The sequence below is a fragment of the Toxorhynchites rutilus genome, chromosome 3, assembly GCF_029784135.1.
Source record: "Toxorhynchites rutilus septentrionalis strain SRP chromosome 3, ASM2978413v1, whole genome shotgun sequence".
Classification (NCBI taxonomy): Eukaryota; Metazoa; Arthropoda; class Insecta; order Diptera; family Culicidae; genus Toxorhynchites; species Toxorhynchites rutilus.
Genome location: NC_073746.1, coordinates 180542731 through 180563134, shown reverse-complemented (window position 1 = coordinate 180563134; position 20404 = coordinate 180542731). Strand labels below are relative to the sequence as shown.

Here is a 20404-nt window from a genome sequence, read left to right as displayed (position 1 = left end):
CTGGACTTGCGTCGACGAACGCATGCAGCTGTGCGTTTTCGTAGGTGGAATTCGTCGCTCCTTCGAAGTAGCATCTCGGAATGCGAATTGTTCAAATAAACTGGATCATCTGTACCCACTCTCGCCAGCGATTCAACTCAGTGTCCTGGATTTGCTCGTCCCAGTTGATTCCGGGTCGCCACAACTCCTGGATGAGCATTTTACAATTTAGTGCATTAGTTCAATTTTGGGGGTTGGAAACCGCACTATAGAATAATAAATTTTCTCCACAGATGTGGGAACTAATATCTAGAATAACAAATTGAATAATAGAATAATCAATCATGTACACTACACTAGGTATTTAAATAAATTCATACGGTAGTAACAAACTTTTAAGTAGGATAATTTAATCAATTCACTCCGCTCCACTCAACACCAGGATCAATGAGGTCGATCGTATGATTCAGCCGGATCTAGGCGATTGACGTATCGATCGAGTCTGCGTCACGATCATTCTCCCTGACAGCGGGTAACGTTTCCGTTGAAGCGTCGCTTTTACCTGGCGTCGCTGGTGACCAGATCCACCGTCTCTGTTGCAAATCGGTTGACTTGCAGCAACACCCCCCTTGGAAGATTTACGAGGATCAAAAAATCAGAACCCCTAAATCATGTCCAAATGAGCTGAAACTTTTCACAGGTCATTTTTTGGACCAATGAACAAAATGTACATGGTCGGTTCTTTAAATCCGTTAATTTTTTTTCCCAAACCTTCATTGCCTCTCCCAAAAGGTCGATTTTCGGCCAAATTTTTTTTTTTGAGATGACACAAGATCTCGACGTTTCATGCATTTTTAAGTCATTTGGCATCGAAAACAAAAAATCGATTTTGGAAGATTTTCGAGGTTCAAAAAATTAAAACTTTGAGCGCCTTGGGGCACCCCTAAATCATGTCCGATTGAGCTGCTGAGCTTTGCACAGGTCATTTTTTCGGTCCAATAAACAAAATGAACATAGTCGGTTTTTGAAATTTGGCATGACCATTTTTGCTGCCACCTCAATGCAAATGAGTTCCATAGTAAATCTATAGGAACTTGTTAGTGAGTGGTGGACTTTTTTTATCTTGGCTTTTACATTATTTTGCCTCTGGTGTACACGACTTTATAGATAGTTTCATGATTTCTTCATTGATAAAATATAGTTTTCATCCTGAAATATCTTTTTTCGTGAGGTACAATTTTTTAGCCCTATATTGCGTTATCCGCGGTTTTCGTTATTCACGGTGAGCTTGCCTTAACATTCCGCGGATAATCGGGGTTCTACTGTAGTTAACAATTTCGGTAGCTTCAGCCAAATCAGTCAAATGAAATTAGACTGGAGCACAACATACAGAAGCAATGGGCATTACTGGACGAGAAGTACTCCAAACATGTGCGTCACTATACTCATCACAAACCTCAGAACCAGGATGACTGACGGGAATGGCTCGACTAAGGTGGGGCTGTGTTAGAGCTTAGTAGAGTCATTGTCACCATACTCAAACTTTAATCAATGAATATTTATATGTACTGCTCACCAGTGCCTCAAATTATCAAAATTTATTGACGAATGAATGAAGAAATAAGCTTTTTCCCAGTGTCGAATGAATTTACTTCTGTTGAAATATGTGTCACAATGAGTATAACACAAGAGTCGAGACGCATGAAATTTGTCTAGTATATTGAAATAAAACAACATGAATGAATTTCGAAAAAATCTGACACTTCCATTACTGTCAATAATTCCAGGTGATTATCTCGATGGTTCTAGTTAGACAGACAATAGATTCAGAGTTTCCAATCAGATGACCGATTTCATTGCATTATAATTATCGTTCCAAACAGAATAAATTTTTAAAAATCGGAAGGAACATTGTAGCTCAGCGATTTGAACGAATATTCTTTTTTCTAGGTTACAATAAACCCGCAATACCACGCCACCCCACGATACCGGGCATCACCAACGATGAGGAGGTCGATTCTTCCCTCGGTCTCGGCGAATTGGCGCAGTTAACGGTCAACAATGAAGCTGAATCGACATATGTTGATATATCCAACGCGAAGGAACCATATCGTAAGACATGGAATGCCAAATATACACTGCGGTCGCACTTTGACGGTGTCCGAGCGCTTGCGTTTCACCCACAGGAACCAGTTCTAATAACTGCCTCTGAAGACCACACGCTAAAGTTGTGGAATTTGCAGAAAACCGTGCCAGCCAAGAAATCAGCTAGTCTCGATGTGGAACCCCTCTACACGTTCCGTTCGCATAACGGCCCGGTGCTGTGTTTAGCAATGTCGGCAAACGGTGAACAGTGCTATTCGGGTGGTCTAGATGGCGCGATCAACTGCTGGAATCTGCCGAACTCCAACATTGATCCATACGACAGCTACGACCCCGAGGTAATGAAATGCACGCTGGATGGACATACCAACGCCGTGTGGGGCTTGGCAGTCAATCATGCCAAGAACAGTCTAGTGTCCTGTTCTGCAGATGGTACTGTCAAATTGTGGACACCCTCTGGGAAGATTCCACAGTTGAACACTACGTTTACTTCCGACACAGAAGGTATTCCAACATCGGTTGATTTTGTCCGAGATCAGTCCGATAGAATAGTGGTCGCGTACAGTAGTACACATTGCATAATTTACGACACGGAAACTGGAAGACAGGTGGTTAAGTTGGAGGCAAGTCAAGAAATGACCGGAAACATAGGCAAACACATCAACAAAGTGGTTAGCCATCCAACGCTACCAGTCACGATAACAGCGCATGAGGATCGACACATTCGTTTCTGGGATAATACTACCGGCTCACTGATACACTCGATGGTGGCTCACTTGGACGCGGTTACCAGTTTGGCAATTGATTCCCACGGACTGTATCTGTTATCTGGTTCGCATGATTGCTCCATCAGACTGTGGCACATGGACAACAAGACGTGCGTGCAGGAGATTACTGCACATCGCAAAAAGTTTGACGAAAGCATATTAGATGTTGCATTTCATCCATCAAAACCGTATATTGCTAGTGCCGGTGCAGATGCAATAGCTAAAGTGTTCGTTTAATGTACTCCCAAACAAAACAAATAAACAAAAAAAAAACACAGAAATGTTCTTCACATAATTATATAAACGTAAACGAAGGCGGGCAGTAAAACAAGCAAAAGTTGGCGATACGCATGAAACAAAAAAAGGAAAGTAGTTGTTTTTAATTATCACGAACATTCTAGTTACAAAATAATAATTAAAGGAAAAAGAAGAATGAAAGCAAGTAACAACTGACTTAGTAATATGCATGATAATTTTTACAAAAAAAAACACAAAATTCACGTGAAATACACGAGTAACACACATATACAACTACACGAATCTAGCCACACAGTATCTGGAAACTGACTGCTACCATGAAATGTGTGATATGCAAGGCATCTGTTCCACGGGCCAACATAAAACATACCTTAAATCAGTCAACATTCAAATCGGTCATTGGAAGGGAAATAGTGAATACAATAAACGAATTTTTATAGACTACTTATAATCACATCAAAAATGGATTGCTAGAATGAAAAAAAACGAAAAAACAACCCAAATTTAGTTCCCCCTTTTCGAACGCGCTCTGCTAAATCATGTGTCTGCTCGTAGCGCTTTTGCTTGAGGCGAACCAATAGTATACTTCCTGTATGAGACAGTCACCTCCTGATTGAACACACACACACACACACATACACACATTATTTCACACTCGGGGTAGTCCGTGTATCTTTTAAAAATAGTTCTTCTCTTCTTTCGCTAGTAAAACGGGGAAAATAATGTGTTTAAGCAGAGATGATAATGTTAAAGCATGACGACTCATTCATGGATTTCAACGTGAGTTTTAGATCTTAGTGTAGAAAGTGATAAGCGATATAATAGAAATTAAAGAGAAGCAAATATGTATAACAATGTGACACTCTCCTTCACAAACAGACACAGACACACATACACACGTGCAGACGTGTTGGTTGAGGAGCAGATAAAAAGTGTAGTCACCGAAATTAAGCAAGCTAAAAGTTCTATCATGAAATCGGCAAAATACATTCACCGCCGATTTGCGCGCGGAAAACAATAAGAAACAAAGTAATAAAATGTATTTATTTTACTCATATATTCGTAATATGTTGTTAATTAATAATTTGATTTATTATAAATAAAGTATAGATTAATTATGATTTGCTTCCTTCTTTTTTTATTGGATCTAAACTTGTTTTATGGTTTATTTTCCGTATCTACAACAAATCAGCGCTGGTCCGTTGGTTACAGAATTTTTCTTTATTTCTCAGTTTCAGATTTTTCTGCAGCATTCTTAACAATAATAAGTGTTAATTTATGTTAACCCGATAGCAATATACAGATACACAAAACACACACACACTTTTTATAATAACGATAATTGAGCCAGGAACTGTTCAAATATGCAAGAATAAAGTATAACATAGTATTTCGTTACACAGCTCAGCTACTCGGTGCGATTGAACGATGTATGTGTATTGGCTTTTCCGGGAGGTGGCGGTGCCACATGTGTCAGCAAGTATCAGATGATGGGTGGCTACAACAATTCCTCGTTAACCGATGGCTTTATTTGATTTTTATCCCACATTCAACAAGCTGTGAAAATGGGAATTCGATGTCGCGATCTTGTGTGTTTTTTTCTGTTAGTTTCAAATCACACGACCGATGCAGAGTACATATAATTCCCAATGTTTATCACGAGTGAATAACTTCGTGACTTAAAAAAACTACCGATTCTAAAATTAATGATGCTCACATTGCCTCGAAACTTCCTCAAGTATTACGATTGAACACGTAATAATCCGGAGACGAAAATCGTGTTGGGATTTGAAAATGCGTTTAATTTTCCATATTTCATTGTAACAGGTATACATGAGCAGATATGATTATTGTAAGATAATTGTTTCAGTTTTTCGTGCACGGTTCATCATCTTTTGCCCAAGCCCTTACAGTTGCATTTAAAAATGAATAATTTTCGTATGGCGATAAAAAAACTACAAAAGATGATTTAATGGTACAAATTTCCCATAAAACATAATTTTATTAATCATATTATTGATCATGATCATGTTACATTTCTACGCCCTGTCGGACGGCCCTCCGGCAGTTGGACGGAAATTTGCCATTGCTGTCGAAAAAATACTTATAGGCAGGTTTTTCAGACCATTCTCAGTTTTATTTAATAGGTTCTCCTCAGTTTCGCCACAAAATTGTTGGAGTAGACCCTCCGCTTCAGGTTTGTCCAAAATGTCACGATGGGACGCAGCTGGAGGACGTTCGGAAGGTTGGAACAACCCAACAACATTTATCTTCAAACGGTTCATCTCATCCAGCGACTTTTCCGCGTGATGGGTGGAGACTAGGTCCGGTCAGAACACCACACCCTCGTCCGGATATTTCTATTTCTATACTGGGGTGTAAGCTCAGAGTTTCGAAAACGAGAGCGCTACGTCAGACCAACAGCGTTTTGAGCGTTAACCCCTACCCGTATTATTTAATACATCACACATCAAATGATTTCACTAGCCTTCTGAGCGTTCAAGTGCCCTACTTTATTCAAGTACCCACGAGCGAGACTCGATGTTGTACGGGCAGTCTTCAGAAAACACACGCAGCGCTGCGCTTGAGTTTAATTTTCATCAGCGCGCACTCAAAGAACACTCTATTCTCTCTTGGTGCGAAGCGCACAACATTCATAAGCACGACAGCGCAAAATGTACCCGGCGCAGAACTCAGATACTAAACATTTCTTCTCACTTGTGTGATGCGCGTCTCATTCTATATACACACACACGCACATACACATCAAATTCTAGCGCCCGCTTTGTCTTCGTTCGTTCTAAACAACGCATAAAAACAACAGCGCCCCCCTAATTTGAACCGTATACGCTTGTGTGAAAAAAAATATCTCAACAGAGAGAGCAATCCAGATTCAAGCGCGCAGCACGGCGCAAATTTCAGCGTAAAACTCAGCTTAAAACTGAGCTTGCGCCCACGGCGCTGACAACCAAACATTTCATCTGTGTTTCGGAGCGTGCTCATTTGCCAGAGCGCATGTGTGCGCAAGGAGTGGGAGCTCAACTGGGTACAAAAATCTTGTTGCGCATCAGCACCGAGTTGCATTCTGAAGACTGTGTACGGGAAAGCGTTAATACCTCCTAACCAACTGAACGAAATGATATCATCACCACTTCATTCGAAAGATAAAATGTCTACGCGTCATTTTTGTTACTTATTGGTCCAAAACAATGTTTCAATAGCTCAAAAAATTCTTAGAAAGCAAGATATTGAAATCATAACAATCTAACTCACTGTTGATTATTGCAATTATTGGCAAATAAAACATAACGGTTTGTGCAAACAAAGGGCACTGGTGCGTAGGGTTCGTTCAAGATTCTTCTTAAAGCCAAAAAGGAGTCCACCGGAAAGAAGAGTGGACGGCGGTCTTTCTCTCTTTCTCTCACACACACCCACAATCTCGGGCATTGCCTTCACGAGAACAAAATGAATCATGTATCTACCAGTTGCTTCTACAAAACTACGCAAAATCATCGGTTCTTTTTTTTTGACCACCAACAAGTTCAATAGAATTTTTTTCACTCATTCATTGAAAGTTGCAACTTCAAACAATCCTATATCGTTATATCGTAGATATAACCCATAGCTGGACTACCGGAACCAGGCTTCCGTTCACTGCTCTCATTTTTCTCTAGAAGTGTAAGGATGTTATGGATACCGGGACGGGCTTATCCGGCAGACACAAAGTACTTGACAATGTTCACTTACTTCGCAACGGGATGAAGCTCCCAGTACGCAAAAACGATGAAGCGCAGTTGTTTCACTGATTTCACCATAACTTCCGCAGTTCAACTGATAGCACCGTAAACTTTTGTTTGAAAACTCTTGGGTTGACGATGCACAAGTGGTCTCATAACCTGGCGTCAGGATGAACTCATGAAATATTAGTAAAAGTTGTCCATTTTTTAGTGCAAGCGTTAATTCCACTTGTTTGGCTGCCAAATTTAATTTTCGCTTGAAATCTTTCAGTTCAATTGCAGTTCCACTCTTTTTCTTCAATATGTGCTTCACATTATAAGCTGAATTCATCTTCCTGTGAAGAACCACTGTAATACAATAAATCAAACTAATGGTCGCAGTGGTATAATCCTCCTACAGAAGAAAACCACTAATATAATATAATTTTTGTTATAACACTGTTTGGTGGGATTTTTATAATGATAGCTTGCCAAGTTTGACCTGAATAAACAAACCAGCTTTTTTGCTGCTCCAGAAAAGTCAGTAGTCTTTTTTGTAGGTGCTCCTCCTGGTGAATTTGCCCGTTCATGGTCCCAGAAATAAAGAAAGTTTCATTTTTCAGTCTACAAGATTGTATACCAGACATGGAACTTTTTGGGTGATTTAGATTTCTTCGTGGCTTTACATTCTTGTGAGGCACTCTTCCGGTCAACCGAGATGTAACAATTCCTGCCCAGAAAATTGATTTCGATCAAAACCCAAAACAAAACAGGCATTCCGTTTCGTCCTTCATAACCAATCAATCATATTTTGTTAACACATTTTCGTACAGTTTCCTCGAGCGCTTCTTTGCCTCCAAATCCGGCATTCCGGTCCGGCACAATCTGACCATTAAGACTTCTCCAACCTATTATTCGCTTTTTGGACGTAGGATTGCAAAAGATTTGACTTTTTTATCGCTTTCATGGATGACAGCTTCGGGTTCCGCTTGAAAAGACTCGCAAGTGTTATAGAATCTCGATTGTTAAGGGGTTTTCAATAAGAGCGCTACAAAAGTTTTTTTAAATAAAACAAAAACGGCTTTGGATATCAATGAAATTCTTTATTCATGTGAAAGTACATTTGATGCCATTATGTATGGAACTAGATTTCTTTTGCATGGCCACCACTGGCACGCTTGCAGAATTCCAGAGTCTGAACCCAATTTTCGACGGTTTTCAAGCATAAATCGGCCGATACTGCTGCAATTTCACGTTCGATATTCGTACGGAGTACATCAATCGTCGCTGGCTTGTTGGCATAAACCATAGACTTGCGGTAGCCCCACAGGAAATAGTCTAACGGCGTCAAATCGCACAACCGAGGCGGCCAATTGACTGGGCATTTTGTGAGATAACACGCTCACCAAACTTGGTTCTCAATAAATCGATTGTTAAAGTCGCTGTGAGGCTTGTGGCGCCGTCCTGTTGAAACCACATATTGTCCAAGTCCATATCATCCGATTCGGGCCAAAAATATTCGGTTATCATTGAGCGGTAGCGATTCCCATTCACAGTAACGTGCCGGTCTTGATCATCCCGGAAGAAGTACGGCCCAATGACGCCGTCGGACCATAAACTGCACCAAACCGTATTTTTTTGGAATGCAATGGTGACTCATAGGGTACGTGTGGATTGCTGCCTGACAAATAACGCATATTTTGCTTATTTATGAAGCCATTCAGCCAGAAATGACTCTCATCGCTGATTTTTCGATGAAAATCCGAATCATTTTCAAGTTGTTGCTCAGCCCAATTCACGAACATACGACTCCTCTGGTGGTCAACCGGCCTCAGTTCTTGCGTCAATTTGATCTTGTAAGGATGTAGGTCAAGATCTTTTCGCAAAGTTCGTCACAACGACGTCACAGAGATGCACAACGCTTGAAAACGACGTGTGAGAGACTGATTTGGGTCTTCCTCAATTGATGCGCTAGCGGCAGCTATATTCTCGACGCTACGAGCACTTCATTGTCTCACTGCCACGGAGACATTTTGTACTGTGCCTGTGGATTCAATTTTTTTCCACTAGACGCTCAATTGTTGATCTGGCAGGACGATTATGACGACCATAAATTGGACGTAGTGCTCTTAAAGTGGAGGCCGTTGACTCCTAATGTCGGTAGTAAATTTTAATAATCTCGTAAATTTGGATCGTAAATCTTTCCATTATAAAATGGCAAACCTTACTGAAGAGAATTGTCAAGAGAGCGGGAAATATGGCGTCGTTTGCTGTCCCTAACGGTCTGCTTTTGTAGCGTCCTTCTCCTGGATATATATTTCAATGAAGGCGCTTGTTCATTTCGAGTTGAATTAAGAGTAACTTTAAATCGAACCTCTTATACACATTCTTTTTGACTCTGGGTCCTATTGTGTAAATCGAAGCGAAAAGTCGATACAATCTTTATCGCTATCACACCGAGCCAAATCTCGTATTTTGTGAATCGAGATAATCTCTTACCGAGCTAAAGGCGATTGAACTCCCAGAGTTTTTTTCCCCAAAATATATATTTTTATAAGGGCTCATATGGCGTTAGCCTCACGGGGCCGGGAGTTCAATACTTTGACAATTTTTCTTATTATCTATGTTAGTAATATGTAACCGATTACTCGCGGTTGGCTCGAGGTTAGTATTACAAGTGTTTTCGTAATTGGGATGTTGCTGTCTCCAATGCTCTGTACGTGTGCCCGACACGGGATACTTCCTATTGGGATGCAGCTGACCATTAATCAGCAACGCCCCCCTAGTATGTACCCCATATCTAGCGTGGTGCGTCTTCTCGACTCGAGGAATCCAGGATAGAATGGTCACTAGCCGGCGCAATCATCAGCTCGTGTAGAGTTGTCATGAGCGGTACAACCTTTGACTCTTGTTGAATGATCAGTGGCTCCCAGAGTTTAAAGCAAATTTACTGGACAATTCAACACAATTCAATTCTTCATGTAATGCAAATTGCATATATTCAAGCGATTCTGGAATGTTTCCCAAAGGAATATATCAAGGTGCAAACCAAAACAAAATAATTCTCTGAAGATATGCAACAAGAAAACCAAATACTCAAAAAAGTATGACAGTTGCACCGAGAGCTTTCACTCGGTCGATGCTATCGACTTGTTTGATATATATATAATAGTAAAATAGAGCTAACGAGCAAAATATGATCTACTCGATTACTATAATAGGGCCCTCAATTGCCTCCTGGGCGAGGTCTTATCTAACACCAGAAGGGCACAACCAAGGAAATGCTAGATTATTATTTATTCTGATTCTGAGTCACCGAGGGGAAAACTAGTGTTTACCAACGAGCAAACACAATTAGCCTCATTCGTTTCCCACATCCTTCGTGGGAGACAACGTTTACTATGGTCCTAAACGGTCCTTCGGGATTTCTCCCGTCCTTCGTTATTTACAAGTGGCGCCGTCTTAGCGACATGTCTATGCGAAGTCAGTAATCAGATCCAAATTAAACTGCAATGATCTTTACAATTGCAAAGATTTGAAGGATCGTTCGCCGCCAAATTAGTTTGCGACAGCCATCCAATTGGTCATCACTGCTGGTCTATACTGTTAGGAACGACATGCAGCCACAAGACCTGCAGTTAAAATTCAAAATCAGTCCTAAGTCGTAAAACGTCAAAAGGTTATGAGTATATGTGAAAACGACAAACTATCCATAGCTGATGTCAGATTTGACGTTTTGCAACATATGATTGCGTATTTTGAAACCTACCGAGCAACCCTCGTATCGCGACGTCGTGGTATAATGGATGACGAGACCTACTTGACGCTGGACGGCAACAACTAGCAGGAGACCGGGTACTTTACGTTCCCCAACAAGAAGATGAGCGATGACGTCAAGTATATTTTGCACACCAAGTTCCCGAGGCAGGTTCTTTTGTGGCTGACGATCAGCAAGAAGGAAATGACCAAAACGCTGTACTCCTTCTGGGATTGCGGTGAACGAGGAGATATACAGTACGAAGTGCCTGCCGGAAGTTGCCGCCTTCGTCAAGCAGTATCACGCGAAAATTATGATGATGTTATTTTGGCCGGACCTGGCCTCGACCCAAGAGATCACTGGAGTAGATGGACCAGCTGTGGATAAACGTTGTACCGAAGACCGCCATCAAACCCAACTTCCCTCAGCCGCGACCTTTGGTTTTTTTTTTGGGCAAACCTCAAACGGAGGAACTGCTTCATTCATTTTGGGGCCGAACGGAGAAGCAGTCGGTCGCCAAGGCCAACGAAAGAGCTGAAACCATGTCGACAACCATCTTTTCATCGGACATGGCTAAGGATCCGGCCAACTGTCGTATTTTTGAAGAAGGCTTCATAAACGAAGAAAAGAGTTTTTTTATTTATTAAGCTATCTTTTGTAGTTTTTTCAACGCAATCCGAAATCAGTCCATTCTTCTATGTATGCTTTAGTGAGCATCTTTATTGAAAATGGTCGGGACTACCTTTTTCGATAAATTCAATTGTCATGATGAACCAAATTTACTGGAACACGAATGGATTGGAATGAATTCGGTGGATATTTTCCGTGATATCTCTGTATCATGAGGTAACAATTCCGAGTTTTACAGCAGACCCAAAATAAACTAAGCAATGTAGCATCTTTGATTTCTGTAAATCAAGCACATCGCTTATGTTAATGCTTATGTAAAAGCAAAAAACAAAACGATCGTACATCTTATCACATGAAGTTCTCGTTGGAAAAATCCCCGCATGGACCATCACACTCTTCATGTATTCTCACAAAAAAAAACTCGTAACGTTATCGATGTGTATATTTGACATTCAATAAGTTATGGCAACAAATAAGATGTACCAATAATAAACAAACAAACAAAAAACAAAACGATTCATTTATAACGAGGAATGAATGGAACGACACTAGCATTCAATAGCAATTAGGCAAGTTGGCCGAACAAAAAACATGCATCGTATAGACTACCCATTAGTTAAGTAAAATAAATAATACACATGAGTAAATAAAGTAACAAAACAAAACAACACTGCAGCTGGTGAATACCAATTACAAATGTAAGCACTATTCTGCAACCGTGTAGCGATGGAGGAAATGAATTGAGGAAACAAATAAATGAACGCCTGCGTCGAAGAACAGACATCAGTTATTGTGTTTTATCTGTAATATATTGTATCAAAACTTTTGGGTAACGAGTAGTATAATATTCAAAGTAAAAAAAAAGAAACAAGCACGATAAGCGTGTGAAAACTGATTAAACAATAATGAATTAGATCGCCTATAACCTACAAATATTCAATATCGAACAAACTAAACAGTGGTGGAGGACTCCATACAAGAAAAATGAAACAAAAATCAACAAAGCAAAGACAGAAAATAAATTTATTGAAGTTAAAATAAATGGACTAAAATCAGTAAAACGACTTTCATTGTATGTCTTGCCCCACGTACAATGGGTCATGTGATCATTCCATCCTGTTCGAATCTCCCTCTTGTTGTAGAACGTGTTTTAAGGTGGTGGATCCACGCAAGTTGCATAATGTTTCAAACGATTAGACGTAATTCGTGTCTCTATTTGCGTGACCACAGAAAGAGTATCGTAAATGATCATTTATCAACGCTTTCTTCTTTGCCCTGTACATCTCGGTCCGCTGTAAAAAGCCTTCGTCAGCTTTTTCGTAGTATTCCTACGATTTTTGAGAACGATAAAGCTGCTCCATTTCATTATACACCATCCCTTCCAGACAGGACTTTGTCCCTGAAAGAGATACCTTGCGGCAGCTCACTAGAGGATAAGTTGTTTGCATACTATTGACCCTATTTATAAACTAAGTCACTTTGTAGGTATAGGTCGCACTTTAAAGGTAACACTTCGGAACTGAAATCCTATATTAGAATCACTCTCACTATAACTTCTTCTGATAGGAATCGTAGCAAGCGAATCCACCAATGGAATTAGGGCGCCGATCACTAGTCACAATATGCCTGAAGTAGAAATACAGTTTCGACGAGGAGAATATGCAGCCTGCGACTCCTATTAGCAAAAGTCATTCGTCTTTGTACAACCGGGATGCAATACATAAAGCACCATGAAAGCTCTCTACTAACGTGTGCATTAGAAAATAAAACCGTTTAAAAACAGACTAATTTCGGATAGTGTGTCCTGCGTTTATTAGGCTTCTATAAAAATGCTTCGACGGGCGACCAGAACCTTTCCCATAACCGACGAAAAGATGGATGATCGTGGTTGTTAAGGAATGAAATAGTTATGCCAAGTTGGTCACCCTAACGTGATCCACAATGTTGTACTAAAGCCAACACAATCTTTCTCTTTCGCAACAATGATTGCTCGCTCGCTGTTAGTCAATAGGCGAATTGTTTTATATTCACCACTGGTATCGTGAAAAATACCAGTGGCAGCGGTAGTCGAGTTAAGCAAGCGCTACACGATGCTACGAACACCCTCGAATGCTGGACGCTCGATGATTCGACGCATCGTGTAGTCGACTGACAAGCTACGAACCTCCAATGTCGAGTGTCGAATATTCGCGTTGGAAGGTAATCCGTTCGTTATGGATTACCTTCCAACGCGAGTGGCACGAGTCAAAGGATTTTTGTCATTCGTTGATTCGGCACACGATGACATTCGATACACCGCTACACGATTCGTCCGAATCTATCTTTGACAGATTGGTTTGTTTACAAAGTTTTAGATGAAGGAACTATGAAATTGATTCATAAAATTCAAAATATTCGGCAAAATATTGCAGCTTAATAATGTTGATTTCAAGCATTTTTAATTTACAGCCCGATATCAGTACAATTGCTACGGCAGCAATTTCAATACTCGCATCGTCATCCAGTTTCCTAACGTTTTTGATGGTAAATAAAAACAATAAACATTCGATCCAAATACTCGCCGAATGTTTGGACCGAGTGCATTGAATCGAACATTCACTTCACCGTGTAGCAGCACATTCGTCACAACATTTGTCGATTCATCGAGCTAAATGTTTGAGTCCAACATTCGAGTGAAACGTTGGACGAATCGTGTAGCGCCCGCATTAGTCGAAAATAGAAAATCGAATGGAACGCATCTCACACCAAATTGAATTGATTAAAAATTGTTATAGTGCCGAAAATATACAGTTTTATTGAACCACGAAATTAAATAGTTTTTATTTCAAGTGTTAATCCAACGGCTAGGTCTCATCTTGAACAGTGGCCTCCCAATCAGATGCTTCAGACGGATGGACGCTTTTGGATAAGAATGTCCATGTTCTCGATCTCCTTTTCCAGCTTCTGGCACACTTCATGGTCACGCGGCACCGTCAGGTGACCGGAACCAAACTTCCATTCGAAGCGTAGAAGGGAGAAGATGTGGTAAATACCAATTATATCCGACGGATAAGGCCTTGTTCTAACTGCAGCGGGGCTTGTGACGCTTACGATTAATCGTGTGTGTTCTTACCGATGTGTTCACACCAGGATGACGTGCCGTGAGCATGGTTTTGGCGTGTGGCTGGCGGCAACCGAAAACACTTCACGCCGGCGATATTTGTACTTCTCCGCTTCTCTCTTGCATATGTTTGTAGTAGTGACATAATTTAAATTTTGTAGTTTTCTTTTTATTTTTTACCTTTTTCACCCTCCGAGTTTTTAGCCGGAATATTTGAAAATAAACCAATTTCCATTCTTTCATTCAAAAACACACATTGACAATTTTCATAAAACACGCTGAAGATACGCCGCTGGCACGGTGCAATGTGAGTGAATTAAAATATCGTGACGAGAAGAGAACACGCCCCGCTCACGCCACGTTGACGCCCCGCTGCAGTGAGAACAAGGCCTAAAAGTGCTTCATGATGTTTAACGCGGTGGAAGTGGCGGTACGAACAAGACATCAAGCGTAATTGCTTGACTGTTTTCGCCATGACTACTGCAAATCAACTGTCAATTGTTCTCTGTATAAAACAGTGTAACCTCACGAGAAATCGCTGAAATCAATCGATTGATTATGCATACATTAATAGAACCACCGAAAGTTTCCTCATTGACTCTAACTGTATTATAAATTCCTGATGTTACAACCAAAACAACACATCAGTATAGCCAAAAATCATTGTTTGCATTTGAAATGTTTGAGGTCCTCGGGTTTTGTGAAGGGCTGCCCTTCTAGCTCTTGTCGGACGTGCTACAAGCGCCTTACAAACACCTCTTCGCAGAACCTCTCGATAATGAAAAAACGAAGACGATTAGTGATAAATTTTTTAGTGAACTATATATTTAAAATGCCCGTGTGTGATGGCATGTCTGGGACATTGTCCAATAGAATTTGGGAAACAGTGTCTATTGTGCGATTGTATGATCAGTGCGTCAGAAGATAAGAGATAAGAGATGTGATAACATCGACCTGGACGAAAGCTAACTTCAGTCGGTCGATGGAGGTCGGAGATGGTTTACCATTGATGTCGACAATGTAAACCTGTTTCTTCTTTAGAACATGGTCCGTCGAAAGGTGGTGATAGTGGCTTCAAAGCAAAGTGGCTTCATGTGGCTTCATGACACCAACTCTCACAAATACTTCGCTGCATGTGATCAACTCTTTTCGGACGAACAGCGTATCCCTGTAATGGTTGCTCGGAGGTTTGCCATCGTTTGTCTCAGGTCGGCGTCGAACTCCGGAGTGATCTTCAGGATGCTGCTGCTCTCTGTGAAGAACTCTCCCGGCAGTCGAAGTGTTGTGTCGCAGGTGAGCTCGGCATGCCTGGAGATCCTCTTTGAGGGATGTCCTCATGCCGAGTAGCACGATTTACTACGTTTCTGTCCTTCGTGCGTTATGGTGGCACATAATTACAGCTTTTAGTTGCCTGTGTGCTCTCTCGATTGGCCTGGGAATGGTACGACGTGGTACGGAGATGCCGAGTGTACGGGTTAACTCTCTGAAGAGATCGGAGGTCAACTATCTCTCCAAGTCAGTCGTTATGTTAGTAGGCGCTCCGAATCGGACGATTCATCAACTAACGGAAGCATGAGCTTCCGGGGCATGAGAGCTACCGTCATGTTGAAGATCGGGATCACTTCTTATCGACGGGTAAATTTATCGATTAGTGTTAAACAACAAGCATTATCTCGAGATGGTGGTAGTAAGCCAATGAGGTCCATATGAACATGGACGTATCGTTCACCGGATGTAGCTATCTGTAAAGTTGGGGAACGGTAGTGTCGGTGGACCTTCGATGGAATACAGCAGGTCAGAATCGCATATGAACGGATTTGACTCAGCATGTCGGATACTTGTCGAATGTTCGTTGTGTACTAGCTGATGAAGCTGAGGTACTGATGTTGGTAGCTAGACCGAGCTTACATTTTCAAACTTAGTGTTATGCTCAGCGGTCCACTGCAGCACGGTTTGGGCATCGCGAACGTTGTTCGGTATCATCGAGTGAAGAATTTGCTGGGTTTGTTTCTTGGCCACAAGTCCCAAAAGGTCGATTTTCGGCCAAAATTTTTTTTTCGGGATGACACCAGATCTCGACGTTTCATGCATTTTTAAGTAATTTGGCATCGAAATAAAAATTTCGATTTTCCAAGTTTCCCCTTGGAAGATTTTCGAGGATCAAAAAATCAAAACTTTGAGCGCTTTGAGGCACCCCTAAATCATGTCCGATTGAGCTGAAACGTTGCACAGGTGATTGTTTTGGGCCAATAAACAAAATGTACATGGTCGGTTTTTGAAATTTGACATGATCATTTTCGATTTCTTAAGCCAAATAACACGCCTTTAATGTATTCCGAGGGGCAAGCTCTAGAGAATACGCGTGACCACAGTGCAAGTCGAAGGAAATTTCTCTGACGAAAAATCCCCCACGGTCAGAACGGGAATCGAACCCGAACACCCGGCATGATAATGTGAGACGCTAACCACTCGGCCACGGGTGCATGAATTCGAGATCTGTTCGGCTAATTTAGCTCTTACCGATGTTGATGGCGGGACCATTATCACGTGGCCGACGCAGAGATCGTCAACATACAGGAAGGTAAAATTGTGGTCGCCCAAATGTCGCTGCAGCGTCTGACCGGCATTCCGACGTCCGCAAGTCATATATTTGAATTCGAACAGTCCGAAAAGAGTTGTAATGGCAGTTTTCGGCATGTCCACAGGTGCAACGCAGATCTGGCGAAATTCTCGCTGTAGAAGCAGGGGAAAATTGTCTTACCGTTTAAGATGCTACACAAATCTCGAATGTGTGGAACAGGGTATCGATCCAACATCGTGACTACGTTGAGTCCTCTGTAGCCACCGCAGGGTTGCCAGGTTCCGTTCGACTTCCTCACCAAGATGTATAGAAGTATTACTACTAGGTGGGCCAATCTGCTAAAACCGCTCTGCAGCCATCTTGAAAGTCTACTGTGTTCTGTTTATAAACAAAACACAATACATTGATTATAAACAAGTTGCAATGCGATGCGGCCATTTGCATTACAGCCATCTCTTCGATGGAAGCAAGCACGATCTCGTTGATTTTTATTTTGTTCTGTCGAGACGGGGATCTCCGATTGTCTGCCTTGTGCTCTCAGTGCTCTAGAGAGCTGAGAGCGAGCAGTATGGAACCGGATACACGACCAGACAACATGCTCGATGTCGTGGTAGCCATCGCCACAATCACAAAGATTGTTTGCTGCGAGCCCAATGCGATAGAGATGCGCGTTTAGGTTGTAGTGATTGGACATAAGCCGAGATATCACGCGAATGAAATCACGACCTACATTCAATCCCTTGAACCATGCACTCGTCGAGACCTTAGGGATAATCGTGTGTAACCAACGACCGAACTCATCTCCACTCCACATGCGCTGCCAACTTACGAGCGTGTACTGACGAGGAATGTGGAAAAATTCATTATAAGTAATTTGCCTTTCAAAAAGTGTGCCTTCTAAAGCGCCCACCTTAGCTAGCGAGTCCGCTTTCTCATTCCCCGGAATCGAACAATGAGAGGGAACCCATGCTAAGGTAATCTTGAATAATTTTTCAACCAAAACACTCAATAGTTGTCTTATTCTAGTTAGGAAATAAGATGAGCGTTTATCAACCTTCATTGAGCAGATTGCCTCTATTGAGCTGAGACTGTCTGAAAAAATAAAATAGTGGTCGATGGGCAATGTTTCAATGATCCCCAGTGCGTAGTATATCGCACCCAGTTCAGCGACATACACGGAACAAGGATCTTTGAGTTTGAAAGAGGCACTGGAATTTTCATTGAAGATGCCGAAGCCAGTGGACCCGTTTATGTATGAACCGTCAGTAAAGAACATTTTATCAGATCTAACTTTCCCATATTCTGCCGAAAATATCGGCGGAATATAATCGGAGCGTAGATGATCTGGGATTCCATGGATTTTTTGTCGGATGGACAGATCAAAAATGACAGAGGAATTGCAAAAGTATGGGAAGCAAACTTGGTTGGAGATGCCTGGTGAAGGGTGCACGTCGTGGGTAAGGTACTCATGGTATAAAGACATAAAACTTGACTGAGGAGTCAGTTGTAGTAGATTTTCGAAGTTATCAATCACCAATGGATTCATGATCTTGCAACGGATGAGAAATCTGTAGGATAATTCTGTGAACCGAAGAGTAAGCGGGGGTACTCCTGCCAAAACTTCGAGACTCATCGTATGTGTCGAATGCAAACACCCCATGGCTATACGCAAGCAACGATATTGTATTCTCTCCAGCTTGAGAATATGAATCCTGGCAGCTGATCGGAAGCAAAAACTGCCATATTCTAACACTGATAATATCGTTGTTTTGTACAACTGAATGAGGTCTCCTGGATGGGCACCCCACCATGTTCCGGTAATTGTTTGGAGAAAATTGATTCTTTGCTGGCATTTCTGTTTCAAATACGCAATGTGTCTCCCCCAGGTACACTTAGAATCAAAATATACACCCAGGTATTTGAAAAACATAGAGTGTTGGATCGTTTTGCAGGATAGGTGAAGCTGGAATTGGGCGGGTTCGTGCTTCCTAGAAAAAACGACCATTTCAGTTTTCTCCGTAGAGAATTCGATACCCAGCTTGAGGGCCCACGTGAACAGATTGTTCAGGGTATCTTGCAACGTCTTTTGCAGAACGACGGGATTAGTACCCGTGATGGAAATGTTTCTAATGTTTACTTTTGTTTGCTCCCCAGTCATTTTCACATTCTTCGTTTGTATCCGGTTTCATGAAGAGTGTAGGTTTTATTTTGTGCTAGAACTTATAGGAATATATATATAGGAAACAATCACCCAATGAACGTTTTGAGGAAAGAGTGGCAAGTAAATACACTTATCAAATAGCAGATTCAATTGCAACGCTTACAATATTATTTATAGCGATCTGAAGCCGAATGATGACAACGTGAAATTGGAGGATGGAATCGACGGAAAACGCTTTGCGGCCACTGGATTACCTGCTACCGGAGATGGTTTTTGAAAGGATATTGACTGCGTGAATCAGCCATGAGGTTATAGGAGGAAATATTTCGTGATTTTGATGGAATATTTGTTTGTCTTTTCTACGGAGTTCCTTCCTGCTGTGTGCGCGGGAAGTGGGTGTCGTCGTTCGCACATCCATTGCAATTTGTCCCATGGATCTTGTTGCTGATGACTGCGGACGAAACTGAACATTGCAAAGGTTCGCCAACCAACAAGTAAAGGACAACCTGTCATGGCTTTGTGCATATCTTGAGGTATGAAAAGTATCGTGTTTGGGCATTCTGTGCTTCGAGTTTTGTGTCGGTTTTCCACTGTTCATGTCAGAACCGATCGAAGTCACGTACGCAAAACCTTCTGAAGTTAAAGATTCATCGCACTGATTCGCTGCATTGGATATATCAACGAACAAATGATAATGGTTGAGGAAGAATATCGGGAAGGATGAGCTTAGCTCTCAAACATCAAACTTTTGTCGGTAAATGATTTTCGATACGGTCAAGATGCAAGCGGAGAGAATTATTGCAGGATAAGTTTACTAATATATTGTTAGGTGCAGCGCGGATGATAGTGACGGAAAAATAAATATACCGTAAAAAAAGTGACTAAAATGATTTGTTTATTTAAGTATATTTATGCTACATTTTTTTTAATTCAAGCAGCAACGAAACTGCTTGAGCTAAGTCATTGTTAATTAACACATCGTTATAATTGAGCTGGTGTTTAGATGAAAAAATCTAACATACTATAGTCAGTTGCCTCTAATCATTAATAGTGTCGCATTAGATCAATTGTGATCTGTAATTGGAGTCCAATTATTTGTCCAAGTATTTGTGCCAAAAGTCCAAATTAACAGGTCTGTCCAATTAGCTAGATGTCGAATTAGATGTAACTTACCGTATTTCGAAATTTACATGTACATGTTTAATCAAACTTCTGTATTTATAAAGAAATCAACCTTTTTTTTATCATAAACAACATGTCGATTTATTTCAGCCTTTTGTGGAACATCTGAATAATTATAGTAATAACTAAAATATTAATTGTAATTATTTAAGAAGGACAACTTTCCTCCG

General features: G+C 41.1%; 1 protein-coding gene across 8 annotated transcripts in view; it reads left to right on the top strand.

The window, feature by feature from the left end:
* LOC129775217 (striatin-3) overlaps window positions 1-5647 on the top strand; it is a 42127-nt gene extending 36480 nt beyond the window's left edge. For all 8 annotated transcript variants that reach the window (XM_055779623.1, XM_055779626.1, XM_055779627.1 and 5 more), the window contains exon 7: window positions 1930-5647. In XM_055779623.1, coding sequence (XP_055635598.1) covers window positions 1930-3086 — 1157 coding nt within the window. In that variant the 3' untranslated portion in view covers window positions 3087-5647. The remainder of the gene's footprint in view (window positions 1-1929) is intronic.
* The last annotated feature ends 14757 nt before the right edge of the window (window positions 5648-20404 follow it).